Below are 21,718 nucleotides of genomic sequence, written 5' to 3'. Positions count from 1 at the left end.
TGTAAATAATACCTACATATTATACATAGGTAACACCCAGACCTATACAAACAATCATATACATGAATACAAATGTTTGTGCCGTGCGAGGAATTGAACCCGCGACGTGGCGTGCTAGACCGCATGACCACCGAGGTGTCAGAAAATTATACTTATTATATTTTACATAATTAGTAAGAACCCCAAAAAATTCATAGTGTAAGAGAAGTGGCATTGCCTTTAATGCTACGTTTACATTCAGCCGCTACCCCTGCCACTCGCGCTGCCAGTCCTTTGACTCGCGCACGATAAACCGACAATCGAGGGAGCGCCGGGCAGCGCGAGTGGCAGCGCCAATAGCATGGGAAGTGTTTCCACTCGTGTTTACACTCTCGCGCTGTTCACTTTCGTGCTCACTTCCCTGCCCACTCGGGCTAACCTACCTAATAGATAATGAGTGGGTACATAACCACAGGCGGTGCCTATAGTACCTACTGCCAGTATAGTGGAATGAAATATGTACGTAGTAACATAAATGTTCTTACAAAATATTTCTCATAACTTCGCGGCACAAATGCATACAAAAAAATATCTGCTGTATTCGGTGTGTTCAAATACAGACTCGCTAAAAATATCATTTCAAATCCAATCCATTATTAAACAGCACGCATAGTTGTCTGCATTATATTATACTATCATTGATATTATTTTGGTTTATTTTTATTTTGTGATTGTCACAAGTCACAAGTCACAAGTCACATTTCATTATTAGACGTGACAGGTGTTGAAGCAAAGGTATCTACTGGCTACGAGTGCAACTTTAGAATTATAATATACTAGCTACCCACACTGGCTTCGCACGGGTGTACACTGTATGTATTATACATATATCTAAACCTTCCTCTTATATATATATTTATATTTTGAAATTATGCTTTGTACCATCTAACAGTACATATTATGTAATATAAGCCGTGTTTAATGTTTTGGTGATGACGATTACGTAATATTGCTCAGTTCTGGTTAAATTTTATTTCTATGGTTTGGGGCAAGTGTGCGCATACGCATGTCGGGTAAGTGTGCGCCTGCGAATACTTACCCCGCTCCACTTTGGCTTTGTATTTATGATGCAATTTGTTATTTTAGCGTTAAATTATACATAAAAAATGCCTCGATTATAAAAGAAAGATGCTGGATATAAGTGTTGTCTAACGTTTGTATGGAAGTTAGTAATTTTCAATGAAGGAAACATGAAATTTTAAACTACTTAGTTACAATGAAATATATTCTAAAATAATAAAAATTGTGTGTGTGGCCAATGTTAGTCAATTAGGTATTATTGGGTAATTTAACAAAAAAAATATTTTGGAATTTAGTTTTCTACTGTTGTAGGTATAATTTTCAGAGTGTTGTTAGATATATTAATTAATTTAATAATAATATTATTTATTGTAAACTGTATTACAATACACTGTAATACAGTTTACAATAGAAAAGCGTTTCGAGAGAGTTTTATCAATATTTACCATATTTAAAAAAAAACTGTATTCTGTTTAAATAAAGAATTCGAATGAGTTTATTTTAAAAAATACCTACCTATTAGATTAAATTAAATTCAAAATATCTTTTACAAAAAAAAGGCCACAAATCCGACCATGATATTATACAATTTTTAATATAATATATAATTATTGTTTACTTACCTAAGAGAACAAGAAGTGTAGATTTTTAATTATTTAATTAAGCATATGAACAAAAGGTATCTTCTAATATAATTTATGTTTACCGGCCTTACCTTAGATAGCCTTGTGTTTGCTGTTAGTATCTCTACCACTAGTAACTGTATTACAATGATTATTGCCTATAATCAATTAAAAAGCATTGATTTTATTATTCATTATTCATTATTAATATAGTAAGTCACAGATAAAAATAATAATAATAATAAATAAATACAATAATACTGGACAATTAACACAGCGCCATCTAGTCCCACGGTAAGCAGAGCTTGTGTTATGGGTACTAGACAACTGATATAATTAATTAGATATTTTTTTTCAAATACATATATAATATACATAGAAAATAATGTGTGCACCGTGCGAGGAATCGAACCCGCGACTTTCGGAAGTATAGCGGAGTGCCTATAATAAAAATATATCTTTAAGCTTTAGTCGTAGTAGCGTATATATTCTTATATTTGCAGGTACTTTCCTATTATCACTACTTTAATACATAAAGGTGTATTACGTCTATATATATATAACTCAAAGGTGACTGACTGACTGACATAATGATCAAACGCACAGCCCAAACCAGTGGATGGATCGGGCTGAAATTTGACATGCAGGTAGATGTACGTAGGCATCCGCTAAGAAAGGATTTTGATTAATTCTAGCCCCAAGGGGATAACATAGGGGATGAAAGTTTGTATGAAACTTTGTCAATTTTAAAACGATCGGGCTGAGACTTTGCATGCACAAAGCTACTATGACGTAGGCATCCCCTAAGAAAGGATTTTGATAAATTCCACCCCTAAGATAAATTATATAAAATTGTCATACTTCTATAAAGGATTTTAATGCAGTTTTAGCAATAGATAGAGTGATTCAAGAGAAAGGTTTATAAGTATGCATAATACACGTGTGATAGAACAAGCCGAGAAATTAAAAGATTGGTAATACACCCGTGCGACGGCGGGTCGGGTCGGGTCACTAGTAATAAGTATACTTTATAATTTTGATGTTTACATCTCTTGACGTTTCGACTCCAAATATCTCCTTTGGAAAGTCTATCCTTAGAGATAAAATCATTAAATCTACAATTCCATAGGGGCCTAGTCACGAACTTTGAAAAAAGAGCTATTGTGCTAATAGACCTATGTAGGTCGCAGTGCTACCTACAGGTCTAGAGCACATCACTGGACCTCACCCATGACCTAAAACCATCTATAAAACAACAGTGATTATTTCACAAACTTACAATCACCAAATGATCGGTATTCCGCGTATAGTAAATATCTTTATCTATACATATAAATAAAATTGAAGTGTCTGTTTGTAATATTGAAATAACCGTTTTTTACTACATGCATATTAATATGAGTACGGTATATACACCAAAATATTTTTTTTTACAATTTTTGTCTGTCTGTTTGTCGGTCTGTTTGTTCCGGGTAATCTCTGAAACGGCTGGTACGATTTTCACGGGACTTTTTTTGGCAAGTAGCTGATGTAATAGACTCCCTATTACTATTAACTTAGACTATTTTTATTTTAGAAAAATAAAATAAAATTCCACACGGACGAAGTCGCGGGAGCAGCCAGTTTACCATAAAATTATTTATGTTAAGACTTTAAGATATAGATATAATAAGATTAGTACCAAATGTGAACTAAAAAAGAAAAATTTTAAATGTTGTCAGTTCGATTAAAACAAACACTAAATAAATTTCAAGGTTTTCGGACTATTTGTTTTTAATTTTGATACTAATGTAGAGAGATGTGTTGTTGTGATATTTATTAGGGAACTCTATTTTTTTTTTATGCTAAATCTAAATTGATACATTTAGGTACACTTGGTGGGGTATTTTACTAGTAAATATTGAGTTGTATTTGACGTCGGGCTAAAAGAGACATTTCTAGGAGTATGTTGTGAGTTGTGACGTCACTGACAGACCCATTGTACTTCTGTTGACATGGTGCACTATGAGGATTGCATATATATTAGGAATTAAATATATTTTGTTGTTCTTATTTTTGTATGATCATTTTTACAAGAAAATATGAGCGTCAAAATGTAGGCAAGTATAAATATTTATGAAAATTCAGTCTTTGGGTATTTTGAAGGAAAATGAAGCAAAAACAAATAACATAGTGTTTTATACAATACTAGCTACTCGGCCCGGCTTCGCCCGGGTGTACATGTATTATACATATAAACCTTCCTTTTGAATCACTCTATCTATTAGAGATTTAAACATACATAGGGACGGACAGACAGCGACCGCGACTTTGTTTTATACTATGTAATGATTTAGGCCATAATATTGTGTCACACCTATGTACCCACCTACCCAAGTCTGACTGAACTGAATTTATTTTTTTAAGAGAACATGTAATTTTGTTGTTTTATTTAAATACCTACTATTTAATGCAATATCTGTAGTATATTTAATTAAGCTTTTAGCTTCACTTAGTTTTCCTTTGAAAAAAGTTTATAACTTTCTTTAACACATTAGTTGGACCATCGGTTGGACAAGAACACTTTATAAAAAATATTCTCAACCCACCCAGTCTCACCCTGGTTGTATCATCTGTGAGTCCTGTTATAGTATCAGCTACTACACCACACTATTATTCTGTACCACACTGAGCTGTGAACCAGTTTTGTATTGCTGTAGCACACATGTGCTGGTTTACCATTATTGGATTGTTATATAATGTTATAATTTAGCCTATATGTACCTATGTGTACTAAGATACAAATAAAAACTACTATCTATCTATCTATCTAGTTAGTTGTAAAAACAACATTGATTTAATCCGTCAGAAGCAGCCTCCTTGCGTACGGAGTTATGCCTCCGACATGAACCAGCGTGAGAGGTAGGAGTCATCCACGGGGTGGCACTGCGGCGCGGCGGCGCGGCGGCGACGCAAATTAATGTTATGAAGTTCGTAATTCACGTTTATTTGCGACGTGGTTGTCGGTCTTAAACTTTACTCGTCTGTTAAGGGATCTCTTCTTCAATCCTATACAAACTTTTAACTGCTTGCCAAAACGGGAGTTCTTTTTGTATACGTATCTACCTATCTCATGTCTTTTATATGTAGAATGTATATGTTAACACTATAGATACAGACTAATTTCTATAATAGATACGTTTTGCAACAACAACCCATATCTATAGCAACTAAGTAAGTACTTCTGTAAGTTAATATAGGTAGATATACCTACTTACTAATTTTGTCACGATTTATATTGTGAACCGATGTTTTACAACAATAGGCTTGAGGATATTGTTAAAATTGTAAACAATATTTAATACAACTAAAATTTATACATTACTAGGTACAGTTAGTCAGAAGTACCTCGGGTGCTCAGTGCATCCGCTCGTTCCTACTAGGTAAGCTAAGTACCTACAACAGTTTTGTCTCCTTATCAGTTGTCACATTAACAACACCTACCTATGATATACCTATAGACTCTATTCAAATTATTTAAGATTAATAATTCAACTTATTTGATGTGGGCACTATTCAGAGCATACTACATGCCCCTACTACTGATATTGCGCTATGTTTGTGTGCACTCATAATAATCATTTAATGATAATTCCTCTCTGTTGGTAATTATTTGATTGTGTTTATTATTTTTAAGAATTGTTAGGATTAGTTTGTAATAATGGGGTTGACACAAACAAAAATCCCAAAATAAATTTAGATTAAAAAAAAGGATAATAATGTATTTATGTTTCTAAATATAGATATGTACCTACATATGGAATAATAAATAGATGGTACATATTCTATTTATAGTTATATTTACCTACCCAATAGAATAGTTAAGAGTTCATTTTGTCAAATTGTATGTATATTTATAAATTGCGTAGGTAACTAATTACATAGGTAGTACCTAATAGTCTCGACATAGGTAGTAGGTACCCACCTATAGGTACAGTACAAATCTGTATATCTAACCGACATAAGAATAAAGCAGGCTGGCCGAGTTCTGTTACCTTGGGTTCTGCTACCTATGTAGCAGGCGATGGATTAAGGAACCATAGAACGGGTATAAGTAGGTACCTACCTGGTATGCTCTATCATTGCCGTGTTATCTTAACAGTCAACTACCTACGTAGGTAACAAGACACATCAAACTTGAAATAAAGTGCCAGAATTCATGTTAAATACAAAAAGAACACATTTTTATATGTAGCTGTGTATGTGTGTTTTGGGCAGACTATCTAGATACTAACTCACAACCTAACTGGGTGTAAACATAGTAACAACAACTTATTGTCCGACGCACTCACTCACCTTTGTTAAGATATAGAAATTAATCCAAGCACTGTATATATCGTTTGGTATGGTCACACAATTAGTTACATTAGAGCAATAAGCACGTCACTGCTAAGGCACAGCACTATCACAGGCTCGCTCGGGGCTCACTCGCGGCCTCCAGGGCTCCGACGCCGCCCTCGCTCACCGACCGCCGATCGCTCGCGGAGCACACACAGCGCAGCACGCAGCACGCAGCACAGACACGAGCACAGCGGCGGGCTGCGACACACTGGGGCTGACGGCGACGTGCGCGTCTGCCGCTCACCACCCGCGCGCTCCTATTGGTCAGCCCCGCCCCTGACACTACCCACTTACCCCCCACCACCGCTTCCCCGACGCAGTCAAACGCCGCCGACGGCCTGTCCCCGCCCTGCGACAGGCCGCCGCCCCCGTGGCCTCCAATCACGTGTGCGGATTTCGGGTGTCCGAGAGTAGCCGGCGGCGGTTATCTGCCACGAGCGCGGCCCCGCGACACTTTGTTGTCATCGCGTGACGGAGCGGGAGGACGGGGGGAGGTTGGGGTGACACGTGACGTGACCAGTCCGCACTCTAGTTTAGTTAGTCTAGTTATACCTAAAGTACTACTGGATGGATGACTCGTTACCACGATGCAGGCACTGTTCTGCCTATCAACCGTTTAGATGGAGATGAGAATTATAGGAGTCGCGATTTTATTGATAATTTTACGCATAGGTAGGTATATTATGTAGGTAGGTAGGTAGTCATTACCTAACGCTTTTGGAATATGTAGACAGATCAAAGTCAACTCATATTATGCATAATAGGGCGACAGTAGGTACCAACCTACCTATGGGCTCAATACCTACTTATACTTATAGTATATAGGTATCTACTTATACATTCCCTTATAGTATTGGTATAGGCAAGTAATACCTGGATATTAGATTAGTACCTACTACTTATATATTAATATGTAATTATATAGGTAGGTGCTTGAGATATATAATAGGTAGTAGATATATAAGTACATAACAATAGTAATAATAATCTCAAGACAATTCACACGGCACCATCCAGACCCAAGCTAAAGCTTGCGTTGTACCTTACGTACCTAAATAGATTTTATTTTTTCATAAAATGGTGGTCAAGTTGCTGGTGAATCCTTGGTAGAGACCTAGGTATATAGCCTAACATACGTAGTCACATTTTACCTGGGTACCTAACCCAGGTAAAATGTGACTACGTATGTTACAAGAAAAGCTGTGATTGTTGGTAACAATGTAAATTGTTGCATCATCCTTGTTATAAATGGTATTTTGATATTGTTGTTTTGAGTACCTACCTAAGTATACAATTCGAACATTCTTAGTTTAGTTAAGTGGGTACCTACTCACTTATCTATAGGTTTTAATACGGGAAACAAGTCTAGACAATAGAACCTTAGTAGGTACCTAATTATTATTATTAATATTTATTTATTTCAGGCTCATATTAGATATAGATAAATAGGTAGGTACTTTATAGACTAACATTCATATGGAATAATATTTTAATATTAATATATTGATATTGTCTCTGTGGTCACGACACTGACGACGGCAATCTGCCACGGTAGCGCCGCGCCGATATACCACACCCTTCGGCCAGTAGGTAGTCCTAGTTCATGATTGACCTAATGTTGACTTACCTAGGTACCTATTATTTAAATTATCTAATTATGATCGAATTTCGATCCTTGGGTGACCAGTAGTCATAACAAAAAAGAGAAATAGAAATAATCTTTATACAAATAAACTTAATATCTATACCTACATAAGCTCTTTTGAATAGTCACATTTTTTTTCTACCGCTCATTCGGAACGCAGGCTCATAACAAGAAGAATGACCAAGAAACTTGTGTGTTGCTCTTTTAAATATCTAAGTAAATATTGTTTTAATTACATTTACATACCTACCTAATAAATACATACTAGGTACCTAAGTATCGGCAATAGTTTCGTTATAAAAATACTTAGGTACCTTTTTTTCAGAACCACTCTTAGGTACCCCAAATAAGCCTGTGGCCCTGACAACAACTGCGTCTTGTATCTACTTACCTGTTAGTAATTGATAAGACTAATGTAGGTAATGTTGATGAGGTCTATGATGATAATGATTATTAATGATGATGGCGGAAATGATATCGATGTCGACGACGATGATGACTGCTGCTGACAATCATCGTAGTCGGAGTCATTATCATAATCATCATTACACACATCGACTAAAGTTGTTAACTTTCGTCAATGTGGATGAATACTTATTAATTGTAATACTTTAGTATTACAGCTGACGACCCATCCGACTACATCTACCCGTAAGATTACAGCATTCGGGCATGTCATACGTTACGTCGATACTGTCATTTTACGTCAATACACACTGTCAGTCTGCAGTCAATCACGCCGTCAATATATCTGTCGTGAATAAAGTCCGTTATTGTGAGTTCTTGGTTTGGCGTGACCTGACCACGAGCTGTTGAAGGGAAGTGGCGTTTGTTATATTGTAATTATTAAATCATAAATTATCCAAGTAATCGTTGTTTCATTTCTGAGATAAGAGAATTGACTCTCATACCTAAATAGATACCGACGCATATAAAATACCTACCTACTTTGTTACCATATCATATCCCAGGAACAAATAGGTACCGTGAGATCATAAAAAGGTTGAAATTAAACCAAACCAAATGAAACTAGCATTCAATAGGGATCATAGGATTTTATTAAAAAAAATACTATATCATTAGAACCAAAAACATCTTAACAGCGCCATTTACATTTACCTGTGGCGCCATCTAGTTTGCACGGGGAGAACTAATTGGTATTACATATGTAACTACATATCTTAAACAGGTCACCTATCGGTACGTACCTATCTCTACCTAAGGCGATGAACAGGATTGACAAATGTCATGATAAATTCCTGATGAATTTATCACGGTAGGCTAATTGAGCTGACCTCATGCTCACTGACCCTATCACCAATGGAGTGGTGTCCTGCCAGCGTAAACCGTTAGTGTAACACTCATAACAATAACACCCATAAAAAACCCTAAGTAGGTTAGTAGGTAAGTATATATAGAAAACACCCAGATCAACACAAACAATTAGGTAGGTAGGTATACTTATGAATACAATTTTTTGTATTATCTATGCTAAAATCGAATTCACGATCGTTGGAAGTACCTAGGCCTGTATTCTAAACCTCTAGATCAGCGTAGGTGTCATTTTGAAATGCATATGCAAAAAAATTGTAGCTTCTATAGTTCTTACTTATTTCTATACTCACAGGCCAAGCTCTGTTGCTTAATATAGTCAAAATCCGTTTAGTAGTTTTTGTGTGAAAGAGTAACAAACATCCATCCATACTCAAACTTTCGTGCTTATATTATTATTAAGATTAAGATGTAGATACATCTAGTATATAGTGCATTTTAAAACTGCATGGGACAGAATTTTTTTGTGATTTTTTTTCTCATGATGGTGACAATCAATCCCGTTTCAGTTTGACATTGAGTTCTGGGACACCTGTATAATATAGTAAAAATCATTAATGAGTAGGAATCACATGTCAAGGTCATTTATAGAATAATCTTGCTATATGCTAGACCACTATAATTATAAAAATAAAAAATTATGGTATTTAACTTGGATTAATTATAAATACTACTACATTTAATTGTATGTCTATATAATAAATCAATATTTATATTGGATATAAATTTTAAAATTTTTCTTGTGTGCATGGTGGTGTATGATGGTACTCTAAACCTGTGGAGCGGTTGAAGACCAGTTAGACTGTCTGTTGAATAGGAGTCAGACTTAAATGGGTTTAGTGTGATCAAACTTTAATCTTTCATTACAAGGGAATCTGTTTTCCGAACAAGTAATAAAAAGATGACTACTTAATAGTGCTTTTATGAAATTAATTTTAATAAAAAGAAATCCTATTTCTACAACTAATTAGAAATACTGACACAGTGCCTGTGATCAATGAACACAGGCAGTGAGGCACGCTAATGTAGTTGCTGTTGTATTTATATATATATTGTAGTTAGTTGCAGTTTCTATGTTGATTGTCGCATGCCTAATCCTTGTTGTTAATTAAATATAAGTAAATCAATATTTATTTAAAAGAGCAACACACAAGTTTTTTGCTTATTCTTCTTGTGATGAATCTGCATTCCGAATAAGCGGTAGAATAAAAAAACTTGACTATTCAAAAGTGCTTATATTAAGTTTATTTGAATAAAGATTTCTATTTCTATTCATTGACCAAATCTAATATTCGACTAAATAGCTCTCATTACATGGCACACTGGGAGGAGCCAACACTTATAAAATATATTTAGGGAAAGTAACAATTATTTAAGACTCATTTTTACAGTAGTAATTTATTCCAAATTTCAATACTTTAGACATAAACTTCGCAACATTGTAAAAAAATGAGATAATTTTCCTAACTCAGTCCGCTTTCGCTTCACAATAATATAGTCTGTTTAAAAGCACTCAGGTCTGCTCTTGATTTCCAAAATGAGTCCGCGTTCGACCAGTGGTATAGTAAACCTATCGAACGTGCAACTAGAGCATATGTAGACGGGTCGCTGCAGCGCGGCCGCCAGCCGGCGAGCCAGCGCGGTGGCGGCGCCCTCCGCGCCCTCCGCGCCCACCAGCGCAGTCCCCAGCCCGCCGCGCCCCGCCCCGGCCCGCAGCCAGCCCGGCGCCGGCACTCCCATACACATGTCGCCCAGCTCCGGCTCACCGGACCCGCTGCCCAACCACACGAACAGCGAGCGATCGGCGCGGAGGACGGCTGCTCTACATAGCAACTCTCCACTCCAAACCTCGAACTGATGCACCTTCCAAGACGTAGGCCTGTACGAAATCTGACGCCGTGATGTCACTTTGCGTGGTGAATTACGTTGCAACATTTTTCGGCCTTTCGTTTATTTAAATTATGTAGTATTAATTTTAAAGTATTAACACAGAAATAAATATGATAAACATTAAAAGATCATCGGTTAGCGACTAAATATTTCCCTGATTAAATACACACAAATATTCACATAAAGGTAGTCTCATATTATTAAAATACGTTTATAATAAAGTCGTATTAATATAGTCAGTTGACAACAAACTAAACAAAACATAGAATGACACGATGAAATTGACAGTAGGGATACGATCTTAAATCGATATAAGAAAATCGACTCTTTCGATGTTATAATAATCGATTCATTGAATCGATACATTTTACTTTAAATCAATTCAGCTATTCAATATTATCTTATCTGTGATTCAGCGAAACCATATTTTACCCAAGAAAATAGAGTTTTCTTTTTTTCTGTTAAAAACCATGAAAATGTTTAAAATTACGACAATATAATTACTCAAAAAAAAGTCATGTTTACTGTACTCAGTTTTTTTCGCTATTATTCATAAAAAAAAGTAATGTCTATCTGTACTTTGTTTACAAACTAATTATATATAGTACCTATACTTTTTTGGTTTTATTGATATCTCTATAACAGGACCGATTCCTGTCGATCGACCGAGTCGTGGAGATTTTTAAAGGAGGCCGTTGTTCTCGAGTGTACATTTTCCGGGCTGGCTGAAATTATGATTTAAATTGTAATTTTATTCCACTAGTAGAAGATAAATATCAATTTTCTATAATTCTAATATGTCTATTGATGTCTACAAACTCGGAAATAAATGATTTTTGAGAAATCGTTTTATCAGAATTACATCCGAATCGATTTAAAAATCGATCTTTTTCGAAAAGAACTGTTATCTTAGATGTAAATTGAAATTACTGATTAATTTTATTTGTAATTGTTTTTTTTTGTAATTTTTAGTTTACTAAACTATTGCTCAAAAACGAAAGTGGACTGCGTGCTATGGTACGACGTAAACAAGTCAGTGTCGCCACCGTGTTATAATGTAAACAAAAATCATATAAATATAATTTATATTGTTAACAAATAATTATTATCATTCAACTTTACCGGAACTACCAAAAGAAAATCTACTCAGAATGCCACCCTAATAATTCTATTATTATTATTATTATTCGAGGCACAAAGAACCAACTTCAATCGTATTAATAGGGATAATTCGAAAGGTTTCAACTAAAACAGAATAATCAAAATTGATTTACCTAGAAAAGATTTTTAAGTTGAAGGTTTTTCAGAATTGTACTGTTGCTGATAAACATAATTTCCGCAGTTTTTACATTAGTTCGACCATGGGGCAAAGATAAGCTTCTAAAAGCTTATAGCTTACAGCTAGCTAGCTATAATACACATGCATGTTAATAGTAAAATTGGAAGGCAAGAAGGTATACAATAATTTATTATATTTATTTTTCTATAGGATGTCGATGGGCTAGGTCATAATTTGACAAATGTAAATCATTTATAATGCTGTTTTGAGATATTGTTTTAGTTCTAAGTCAGTTCTTGTTCTTAGGAATCTTATTAATATTATTAGGACAATTCAACCAATGAACGCGTAACATTTGTACAAATTTATCTGCCATTAGTTAAACGAATGCCGTGGTTAACTGTTATTGGTTACCCTTTAAATGTCAGTTGTTATTAACCAATGACAAGAAGACATTTAAGTTATTGTTATCTTCTGATTGCTTTACGCCGCTTCGCTTGCTGCCTTGCTGTGACAAATGAACTCCTAGTACCGTCGTCAGTTTTGTTCAGTCTGGTGTTGAAATTACTTGTTGACCGGTTTTTAATAAATTAACTCTAGAAATAAATATACGCACTAGCAATGAAATACTTTCTGTTGCTAGGAGTCGGCATCCTGCTTTTATCAGGTAAAAATATACATTTACTGTATACGTCATCAACTTCGTTTTTTAAAAATCACATACACAGTCACATTGCGATTCTGAATAGCATGAAAAGTACTATTCCTTTGTAATTATAATGTCTACAGGATTTATAATATTGTGGTGGTTACATATTTGTGTTTTAGCAAATAAGGTGGGCGTTCTTTTAAGTCTAGTTTCTAAGCGATCGAAAGTGGCTTGCCCTGTCTAGCAGTGTGTAGTTTGATGCGAGTTAGGAAATTGTAGCTTTATCGACTAGAAAATTATTTACTCGACTAAAATTAGGTACTGTAGGCATATTGTTTATGTATATTTAATAGGTTTTTAAGTAGATTTATACAAGAATATTAATTTTACAGGATGGTCGGCGGCTCAAGACGAGGGCATCGGCGTGGGATCAGTGGAGGAGGTGACGCTAGACGCTGACCTGGGCGCGTCGCGGGAAGGCTCCCGGACCGGTTCGTATACATGTTGTAAACCAGCTTTTGTTGAGCTAATGGTGATAATAGAATCATCAGAATCATAATTGAGAGCACAGGTTGTAGTTTTTTACTAGTTTCTTATACAAAACTTTATTCTATTTTCATCTTTTCCATCATCAATGTTGACTATTTTGAAATATAGTATATAGTCAAATATTTATTCTCAATTTTCATAATAATCCTGTTATAAGTTATGACTTGATCACTCAATCCCAGCTCACAGCTCTTGTGAATAAAATAAGGATCTGTAAGATAGATCTTGGCAGAGCTCTTACATACTGTATTTTATTATTATTTAGTTTATTTCCAAACTACACAAGTTAGTATCATTATTTTTAATATTGTTATAATGTTAATATGAAATAATAATTTTAAATTAATGCAAAATAAAACATTTATTATTATTATTTTGTCATATTAATAATTAATTTAACTAGGTAACAAATGTAACAAATTCTTCACTATAAAATTATAAGAATTAATCCATGTGGACATATGAGCCGCTGTTTGTAAAAAGCATCTGAATAATGTTTTGCTATTAAATGAGCTCATTAAAGATCAGGAGTGTATAAAGTAGTATTTGTCCTGTTATGATGTTGTTAGACCTCTACAGTCGGGGGGCGGGGAGGGGCGGGGGGAGTACTCTGATGAACACATGATCAGTAATTAATTACAAATGTGTCTGTACATTTACATTATGTTAATTTTAATAAGAGCCATGGGTAAGTCTCGGCTACAAATACAAAATATATATATATATACAGTATAATATATATAAACTTTTCAAACTGAATCTTTGTATTTAAATAAAAACTGTTCAAAATCCATTGCATAGTTTTAAATATTTAAGCATAATGATGAAAACTGTTTGTAATGAAGAAGAATATAGTATGTAATACACACCTGTGTGTGTAATATGTCACACAGTGGACAGTACTGTCACGAGACCCAAGAACTATAGCTGTTAAACAATATACATCAACAAGGACTGTCATTAGTTTAACAGATATCATTTCTTAGTTCTCAATAGTCTCAACAGTGATGATCAACAAAAGATGTAGTATTGGATGCTGGTCCCACGGTGTTCAGGTGGTCACATCTTAGATTCAAGATTAAAGTTACACAATATTCTAGGAGAACTGTTGAATATGTAGACTTTGTGTACTCTGCAAATATACTGCAGCAGGTTGTACATGCATTTCATTATCATAAGAATAAAATTAGTTAATTAATTCATTGCCATAAGGATAAAATTAATTAAAATTTTTTCAAGACAGGTAATTTAATAAAAAAAATTATTACCTAGTTACCTTATAAAACTGTTAGATTGAATATGATAACATAAATCATATAATCTCTTATAATCCATATTCTAAGTGATAAAGTTGTACATGGTCATAGATACACAAATCACTATATCGAATTATTTGTGTTAACTGAAAAAAATATTGAATCAATATAATGTAGTATTTTATATTCATTAAAAAATTACATAAAACTGGTAATTGAAATGTTATTTTTGCTTGAGTTTGTCATCGGCGGCGAGCACAGTCAGGCGGGCCTTCAACCAGCCCGAGTCTCTTATGTGGTGATGCAGTCGGCGGTCTGCGAAGCTCGTAGACGACATACGCGCGCCGTGCTCCCACCACCACCCGTATCTAGTGCATAGTACACAGTTCAATACTACCTTACAATATTACAATTATCTTGCACTTATGATGAACAAAAACAAAAATAAAAAAAATCAATGCAAACTATATGTAAAATGATGGCCAAATTGATAGTGCTAAGACATAAATATGTACCTTTAATAATGCTTTAGGAAGTACAGTTTATACATAGAATTCATGAGTATGATTGTTTGTATCGGTCTGGGTGTAGACCGATACAAACAATCATACTCATGAATACAAATGTTTGTGCCGTGCGAAGAATCGAACCCGCGACCATCGGACGTAAAGCGGTGTGCTAGACCGCTAGACCACCGAGGTCGTCGAATGTATATTGATGTGTATGTGGCTGTGTGTTGTGTGTTGTGTACGTACTGGTGCGAGGCCGTGAGCGGCGCGCTATGTTTCTCCCTCGGGCCCGCTCTGAACATGTCCTCGATGCGTCTCAGAGCGTCTCGCTCCATCGCCTCGTCGACAGACCGCGTCCTTTCACGGGAATAAAATTTACCAGTCACTGTTGCCGCTAAAAATATTATAACACGAATTAAAAACGGTTTTAAAAGCAATTACTATCTAATATTAATTCTTATTGGCCTTTATTTCCACTTTATCAGGGAAAATCTTTAGTAGTTTTCAACCCGATTTAAAAATGTATGTTTTTCTTGTTAGCTTGTCCCACTTTATTCGGGGTCGGCTCTCCTAATTTGGTTGCGCCCGGACAATGTGTCCGGGCTTGTCGGGTCGGGTAATTTTTCCATTGCGATATTATTACTCATGTTGGTCAACCAGGTAGCTGGAGGACGTTCTCAATCTCTTCTGCATTTTTTAAGGTCGCATTGAATGCCTAAATATTTATTGTTCAGAGAAAGTATAAGATAAACGAATGAACAGTCTTACTCACGCAGCCTGAGAGGTTTCACTAGGGATACATAGGATCTGCCAAGTTCCCGATGTTCGGCAAACCGAAGCTTGAAAGAGCACGGGTGGTGCAGTGTTAGCTGACACTCGGCCGCCTCGCCGCCCTCGCCCTCGGGCTGCGCCCCGCCCAAGGACATGTCGTGATGTCGACTGAGCACTACACCGTGCAGTAACACTGCGATCGACACAACTGTTCCCATGGCAATTAATTTCTCTGATTTATTTACTACATCGTTATGTTTACTTTAAAGAAACAGTGTTCAATGTGTTCGGTAAATAGAAAAGAAAATATTATGTATAAAACTTGTAATAGAGTAGTGTTTGCATGGTTTATACTGAATTATGCCTAAATGAATGAATTCAGTTGACACTGCACACAGATTCTGTTTGGATTGATTACGCGGTAAATTCTCTATGGTAGTATTTTCGGTGTAAGTTAATATTATGATATAGTATTGGAGTGTGTGGTCGTGTGCAGATGCGGAGGCGTTGCTGCGCGAGGAGGAGGCGATCTCTCCGGACGGACTGAGCGTGGCGCAGCAGCGACAGCTGCGGGACCAAGCGCAGAACTACACCTTCCAGACGGAGGTCAACCGCATGATGAAGCTCATCATCAACTCGCTCTACAGGAACAAAGAGGTGCCGTCCCACCCACTACTGCGTAACTCGTACATTGTTGTGAATTATAGTAGTATAAAACGATATATTAATTTGTACTGCGTAGATTTTCCTTCGTGAGCTGATATCTAACGGGTCCGACGCCCTGGACAAAATCCGGTTGATGTCGCTCACCAACAGCGACGTGCTGGCAGCCAACAAAGACATGAGCATCCGCATCAAGGCGGACCAGGAGAACAGGCTGCTGCACATCATCGACTCGGGGCTCGGCATGACGCGACACGACCTCGTCAACAACCTCGGCACCATCGCAAAATCGGGCACAGCCGATTTCCTCTCCAAGATGCAGGACCCGGAAAAGGTAGTCTAATCATAGATGTGATCTGTTAAATTAGCTATAATTGTCGATAAACAACTATATGTTCTCTAAATATTTTATAATTTTGTTTTGATATGTGATGTAAATCTTATACAATTAAATAAATCGTGATGTGACTCTACGTTAAAACATGCTAATGATAATATATAATTCACAGAGCAATACCCAGGAGATGAACGACATGATCGGTCAGTTCGGCGTGGGGTTCTACTCTGCGTTCCTGGTGGCGGACAAGGTGACGGTGGTGTCGAAGCACAACGACGACAAGCAGCACGTGTGGGAGTCCGACGCCAACTCCTTCAGCGTCGCAGAGGATCCGCGCGGAGACACGCTGCGGCGCGGCACGCACATCACGTACGGGGCACACACACACACACACACACACACACACACACACACACACACACACACACACACACACACACACACACACACACACACACACACACACACACACACACACACACACACACACACACACACACACACACACACACACACACACACACACACACACACACACCACACACACACACCACACACACACACACACACACACACACACACACACTCACACACACACTCACACACTCACACAAACACCACCACCACATACTACTCACGACGATGCCTAAATGTGTGTGTCCATGTATATTTTGCTTGAAGGAGGAGGCTGCGGACTATCAACAAATATACGATTCGTTCCCTGGTAAGAAGTAGTGTTCATTTTCCCTTTTATATAATAAAGCAGCCATTTTTCGGAGACCGTGGAGGAGGCCGACAAAATTATTGTACGCATATATTTATTACAAACGACGATAATGTTCCATGCTTTATATTTTGCTTATTTATTTATTGTAGTATCAAAAAAAATATAAAGTCTATGTAAACAGAGAAAAGTTAGAAATTACAGAATAAGAGACATCATTTGCTGCATTAAAGTAAAGTATTCTAACATGCAATAGATACTCAAACCAAAGTTTTATTTAGTGATACAATACCTATAATATCCCCAAAAATAATTTATTAAAATAGATAAGGAAATTGTTGTAGGATGTGCGGTTCATGTGCTATTTATTACTATTGTAGGTGGAAGATGCGACCGACGAGAAAAAGGAGACAAAGAAAACAGAGAAGACAGTGTGGGACTGGGAGCTGATGAATGACAACAAGCCAATATGGACGCGCAAGCCCAGCGACGTGCAGGAGGAGGAGTACACGCAGTTCTACAAGAGTCTCACCAAGGACAGCACGCAACCTCTCGCCAAGTTTGTACCTCCATTATTACATACTGGATGTTCCTCACAACTTGTTGTTTTTTATATAATATAGAATCTGTTTCAGTCCTCATGTAATAATATATCTTCGAATGGTCATTAAGAATTATTATACCATTTATAGTAGTTGTGAAATATTCACAAACAGACTGACAGTCATACATATATGCATCTATGCATCTGCATTAGTGCATGTGAAAATGTCTTGGTGCGACACTATGACCCATCTCCACCAAATTGAAATTTCAAGCAATATATTTATATGTGCATTAGTTTCAAATGGTTAAATAATTTACTAAATGTGAAAATGTCTCTTTATTGTATTAGTGTACACTAGATGACCCATCTCCATATAGGACCAAATTGAAATTTGTGTCGTGTGTGGTGCAAGCAATATATGCTGTTGTTTCTCTAGTGCTGTGTGTGTACAAAACTGTTTCAAATGGTGTGTGGTGCAAATAATTTACTAAATTGCTCTACCTGTACTGTGTGGTGCAACAGTAGTCACTCTTTATTGTATTAGTGTGTGGTGCAGACTAAGATAATCAAACTCGAGTGTTGTGTGTGGTGCAGCATTTCTTGATTGTGTGTGGTGCATAGGACAACATAGTGTGTACTGTGTGGTACCCGTGTGTCATGTGTGTGTGTGGTGCAGGGCTCAGGGCTCACTGCTGTTGTTTCTGTCACTGCTGTTGTTTCTCTAGTGTCGTGTGTGGTGCAGGGCTCACTGCTGTTGTTTCTCTAGTGTCGTGTGTGGTGCAGGGCTCACTGCTGTTGTTTCTCTAGTGTTGTGTGTGGTGCAGGGCTCACTTCATTGCGGAGGGCGAGGTGACGTTCCGTGCGTTGTTGTTCGTGCCGCGCGTGCAGCCGGCCGACAGTTTCAACCGCTACGGGACCAAGACCGACCACATCAAGCTCTACGTGCGCCGCGTCTTCATTACCGACGAGTTCAACGAGCTCATGCCCAACTACCTCGCCTTCATACAGGTACACTTATGATTACTACTAGAATAAATAAGGATTTTTATTTAAATTTAAATAAATTTTACATTCCAAAATGGAAATGATATCCATTTGTGTGACGCTGAGATGGGCCGGTGTAGTCTGATAAAATGATGTCATTAGAAAATGGTGTCTATAGACAGCATATAAAATAATATTGATTTTATTCCGTTCAAGGGTATCGTGGATAGCGATGATCTGCCGCTGAACGTCAGCCGCGAGACTCTGCAGCAGCACAAGCTGGTCAAGATCATAAAGAAGAAGCTGGTGCGCAAGGCTCTGGACATGCTGAAGAAGATACCGGAGGACGAGTACGAGCACTTTTGGAAGGAGTACTCCACCAAGTGAGTGTAGCCGTAGTAGGTGACCGGTGACGCGGGAGGCGGGGCACGGAGCGCTATAACGGAGCCTCGTGTGGTGATGTTTCAGCGTGAAGCTGGGCGTGATGGAGGACCCCAGCAACCGGTCGCGGCTGGCCAAGCTGCTGCGCTTCCACTCGTCGCGCTCGTCGGAGATGACGTCGCTGTCGGAGTACGTGTCCCGCATGGTGGCGGGCCAGGGCCACATCTACTACATCGCCGGCGCCAGCCGCGCCGAGGTGGAGCGCTCGCCCTTCGCCGAGCGCCTCGTGCGGCGCGGATACGAGGTCCTCTACCTCACCGAGGCCGTCGACGAGTACTGCCTCTCCTCGCTGCCCGAGTACGACGGCAAGAAGTTCCAGAACATCGCCAAGGAGATCTTCGACCTCGAAGAGAGTGAGTACCGCATTCGTCTGTTTCATCGTCGCCGTTCGGCGTTCGGCTTGTATTCCCTTTCTATTAGGATTCTGTCCATTTTATGAAAGCATCGTACGGGTGTCGAGTTCTAGTTACAGAGAGAAAAACTTGAATTGCGCCCGACACTCGTGACTTCTATGTAGATTTTAGAAGCTCCTTGCTAATGAATGAACCTTCACCTTCATTACTATACCATTTTACGTATCCCACTGAATGGGGCCCGAACTCGCTAATGTATTTATATTTAATATATTTACTTTTTCATTTCTAACCTTTAATTTCTACGTCAATTCGACGTCACTTCATTCGTAGATCTATTCGCTTGCACGCTTCACATTCGATCGATAGTACTCGTATAATATATTTAACGTATCGCGTTCGCAGGCGACCAGCAGAAGGAGCGCCTGGAGGAGTACAAGAAGCAGTTCGAGCCGTTGACGCGGTGGTTGTCGGAGAAGCTGTCGGCGCACGTGACGCGCGCGAGCGTCTCCCGTCGTCTGCAGCGCTCGCCCGCAGCACTCGCCGCCACCGCCTTCGGCTGGACCGGCAACATGGAGCGCCTCGCCATGTCCAACGCGCACCAGAAGGTAGCCCCCGCCCCCCGCACCCCGCACCCCGCACCGCCCTCCGCCGACGGCTCTAACCGCCTCCGCTCCCGTCGCAGGCCGACGACGCGCAGCGCAAGCACCACCTGATGCAGAAGAAGATGCTGGAGATCAACCCGCGGCACCCGATGATCCTGGAGCTGCTGCGGCGCGTGCGGGAGGAGCCCGACGAGCCGGCCACGCTGCAGGCCGCCACCACGCTGTACCGCACCGCCGCCATCAGGTGAGTCCGCGCCGCCGCGCCGCCGCAGTCGACGCAGTCGACGCAGTGCCGCGTCCCGCGTCCTCGCTCGCTGACGGCCGCCCGTGTCCGCAGGTCGGGCTACATGCTGCAGGAGGGGCAGGCGGTGGACTTCGCGGAGTCCGTGGAGCGCATGCTGCAGCAGTCGCTGGGCCTCCCGCCCGACGCACGCGCCGACGACGACCCCGACGACCAACCGCCGCCGCCCACACAACAACACGACGACGACGACGCGGAGACAGAGCTGCCCGCAGAGGACGACCACGACGAGCTCTAAGCTCGCCCACCGGCGAACTCTACGTAGCTTATATCGATGACGTTATCTCGGCGCAGATATGTGATAGGATTTTGAATCGAAACTCCCACGTTTAGCTACTCCATGATGAATGCCGACTCTTATAATAGCGAATCGGTAGATGAAATTTAGTTTAGATATATTTCCGGAGAAGTCGACCGTAAACCGATTTTTTTTTATCATCCGTCACACCTCTCGACTCGTGACTCGCCTACCTACGATGTGTTAACTACATATAAAGATGATATAACATTCCGAGATTGTTTGTTTTAGTACCGGTAGTCAGTGTAGACTCGTTTTGATATAATTACGCTCTCAGTTGTGGGACGTATTCTAATTGCCGTCTAAGGATGTGTGTTGGACTGTATGTGTTGCTGGGTGTACGCAATGAAGTGTTATGCGTTAATGACTGCATTTTTTTTTATACGGTCGTGAGTATGACGACCATAGTAGTTGTAATGTAAATAAATATTTATTTTATAACACCTTGTTTTCTTTCAACGACGTATGAGACATCCTTTACCTACAGAATAAATACGAGCACTGAGTTACTATGGCATAACGC

General features: G+C 38.6%; 2 protein-coding genes and 1 pseudogene across 2 annotated transcripts; 1 reads left to right on the top strand and 2 right to left on the bottom strand.

Annotated features, from left to right (window-relative positions):
• Positions 1-10,451: 10,451 nt before the first annotated feature.
• Positions 10,452-11,035, bottom strand: LOC131854538 (uncharacterized). The gene has a single exon (XM_059205660.1). The coding sequence runs from the start codon at positions 10,972-10,974 to the stop codon at positions 10,543-10,545; it is 432 nt and encodes a 143-aa protein (XP_059061643.1). The 5' UTR covers positions 10,975-11,035; the 3' UTR covers positions 10,452-10,542.
• Positions 11,036-12,707: 1,672 nt separating this feature from the next.
• On the top strand, positions 12,708-21,316 carry LOC131854531 (endoplasmin-like; annotated as a pseudogene).
• LOC131854530 (uncharacterized) lies at positions 14,705-16,430 on the bottom strand. Its single transcript, XM_059205651.1, has 3 exons — positions 15,944-16,430; positions 15,418-15,565; positions 14,705-15,030 (listed from the first exon to the last, which is right to left on the bottom strand). The coding sequence occupies exons 1-3, from the start codon at positions 16,158-16,160 to the stop codon at positions 14,886-14,888; spliced, it is 510 nt and encodes a 169-aa protein (XP_059061634.1). The 5' UTR covers positions 16,161-16,430; the 3' UTR covers positions 14,705-14,885.
• Positions 21,317-21,718: the final 402 nt, after the last annotated feature.

Source organism: Achroia grisella, unplaced genomic scaffold (genome assembly GCF_030625045.1).
Source record: "Achroia grisella isolate CSIRO2021 unplaced genomic scaffold, CSIRO_AGI_Agris_v1 utg1234, whole genome shotgun sequence".
Lineage (NCBI taxonomy): Eukaryota > Metazoa > Arthropoda > Insecta > Lepidoptera > Pyralidae > Achroia > Achroia grisella.
Note: the sequence above shows the minus strand (reverse complement) of the source record. Positions and strands in the feature narration are given on the sequence as shown.

Excerpts from the sequence above, each read along its gene's own strand:
- LOC131854538 (XM_059205660.1), bottom strand. The coding sequence starts at position 10,974 with ATGTTGCAACGTAATTCACCACGCAAAGTGACATCACGGCGTCAGATT.
- LOC131854530 (XM_059205651.1), bottom strand. The coding sequence starts at position 16,160 with ATGGGAACAGTTGTGTCGATCGCAGTGTTACTGCACGGTGTAGTGCTC. Across the intron at positions 15,566-15,943 it reads AGTGAAACCTCTCAGGCTGC|CGGCAACAGTGACTGGTAAA; the intron begins GTGAGTAAGACT and ends TAATATTTTTAG. Across the intron at positions 15,031-15,417 it reads CCGCTCACGGCCTCGCACCA|ATACGGGTGGTGGTGGGAGC; the intron begins GTACGTACACAA and ends ACTATGCACTAG.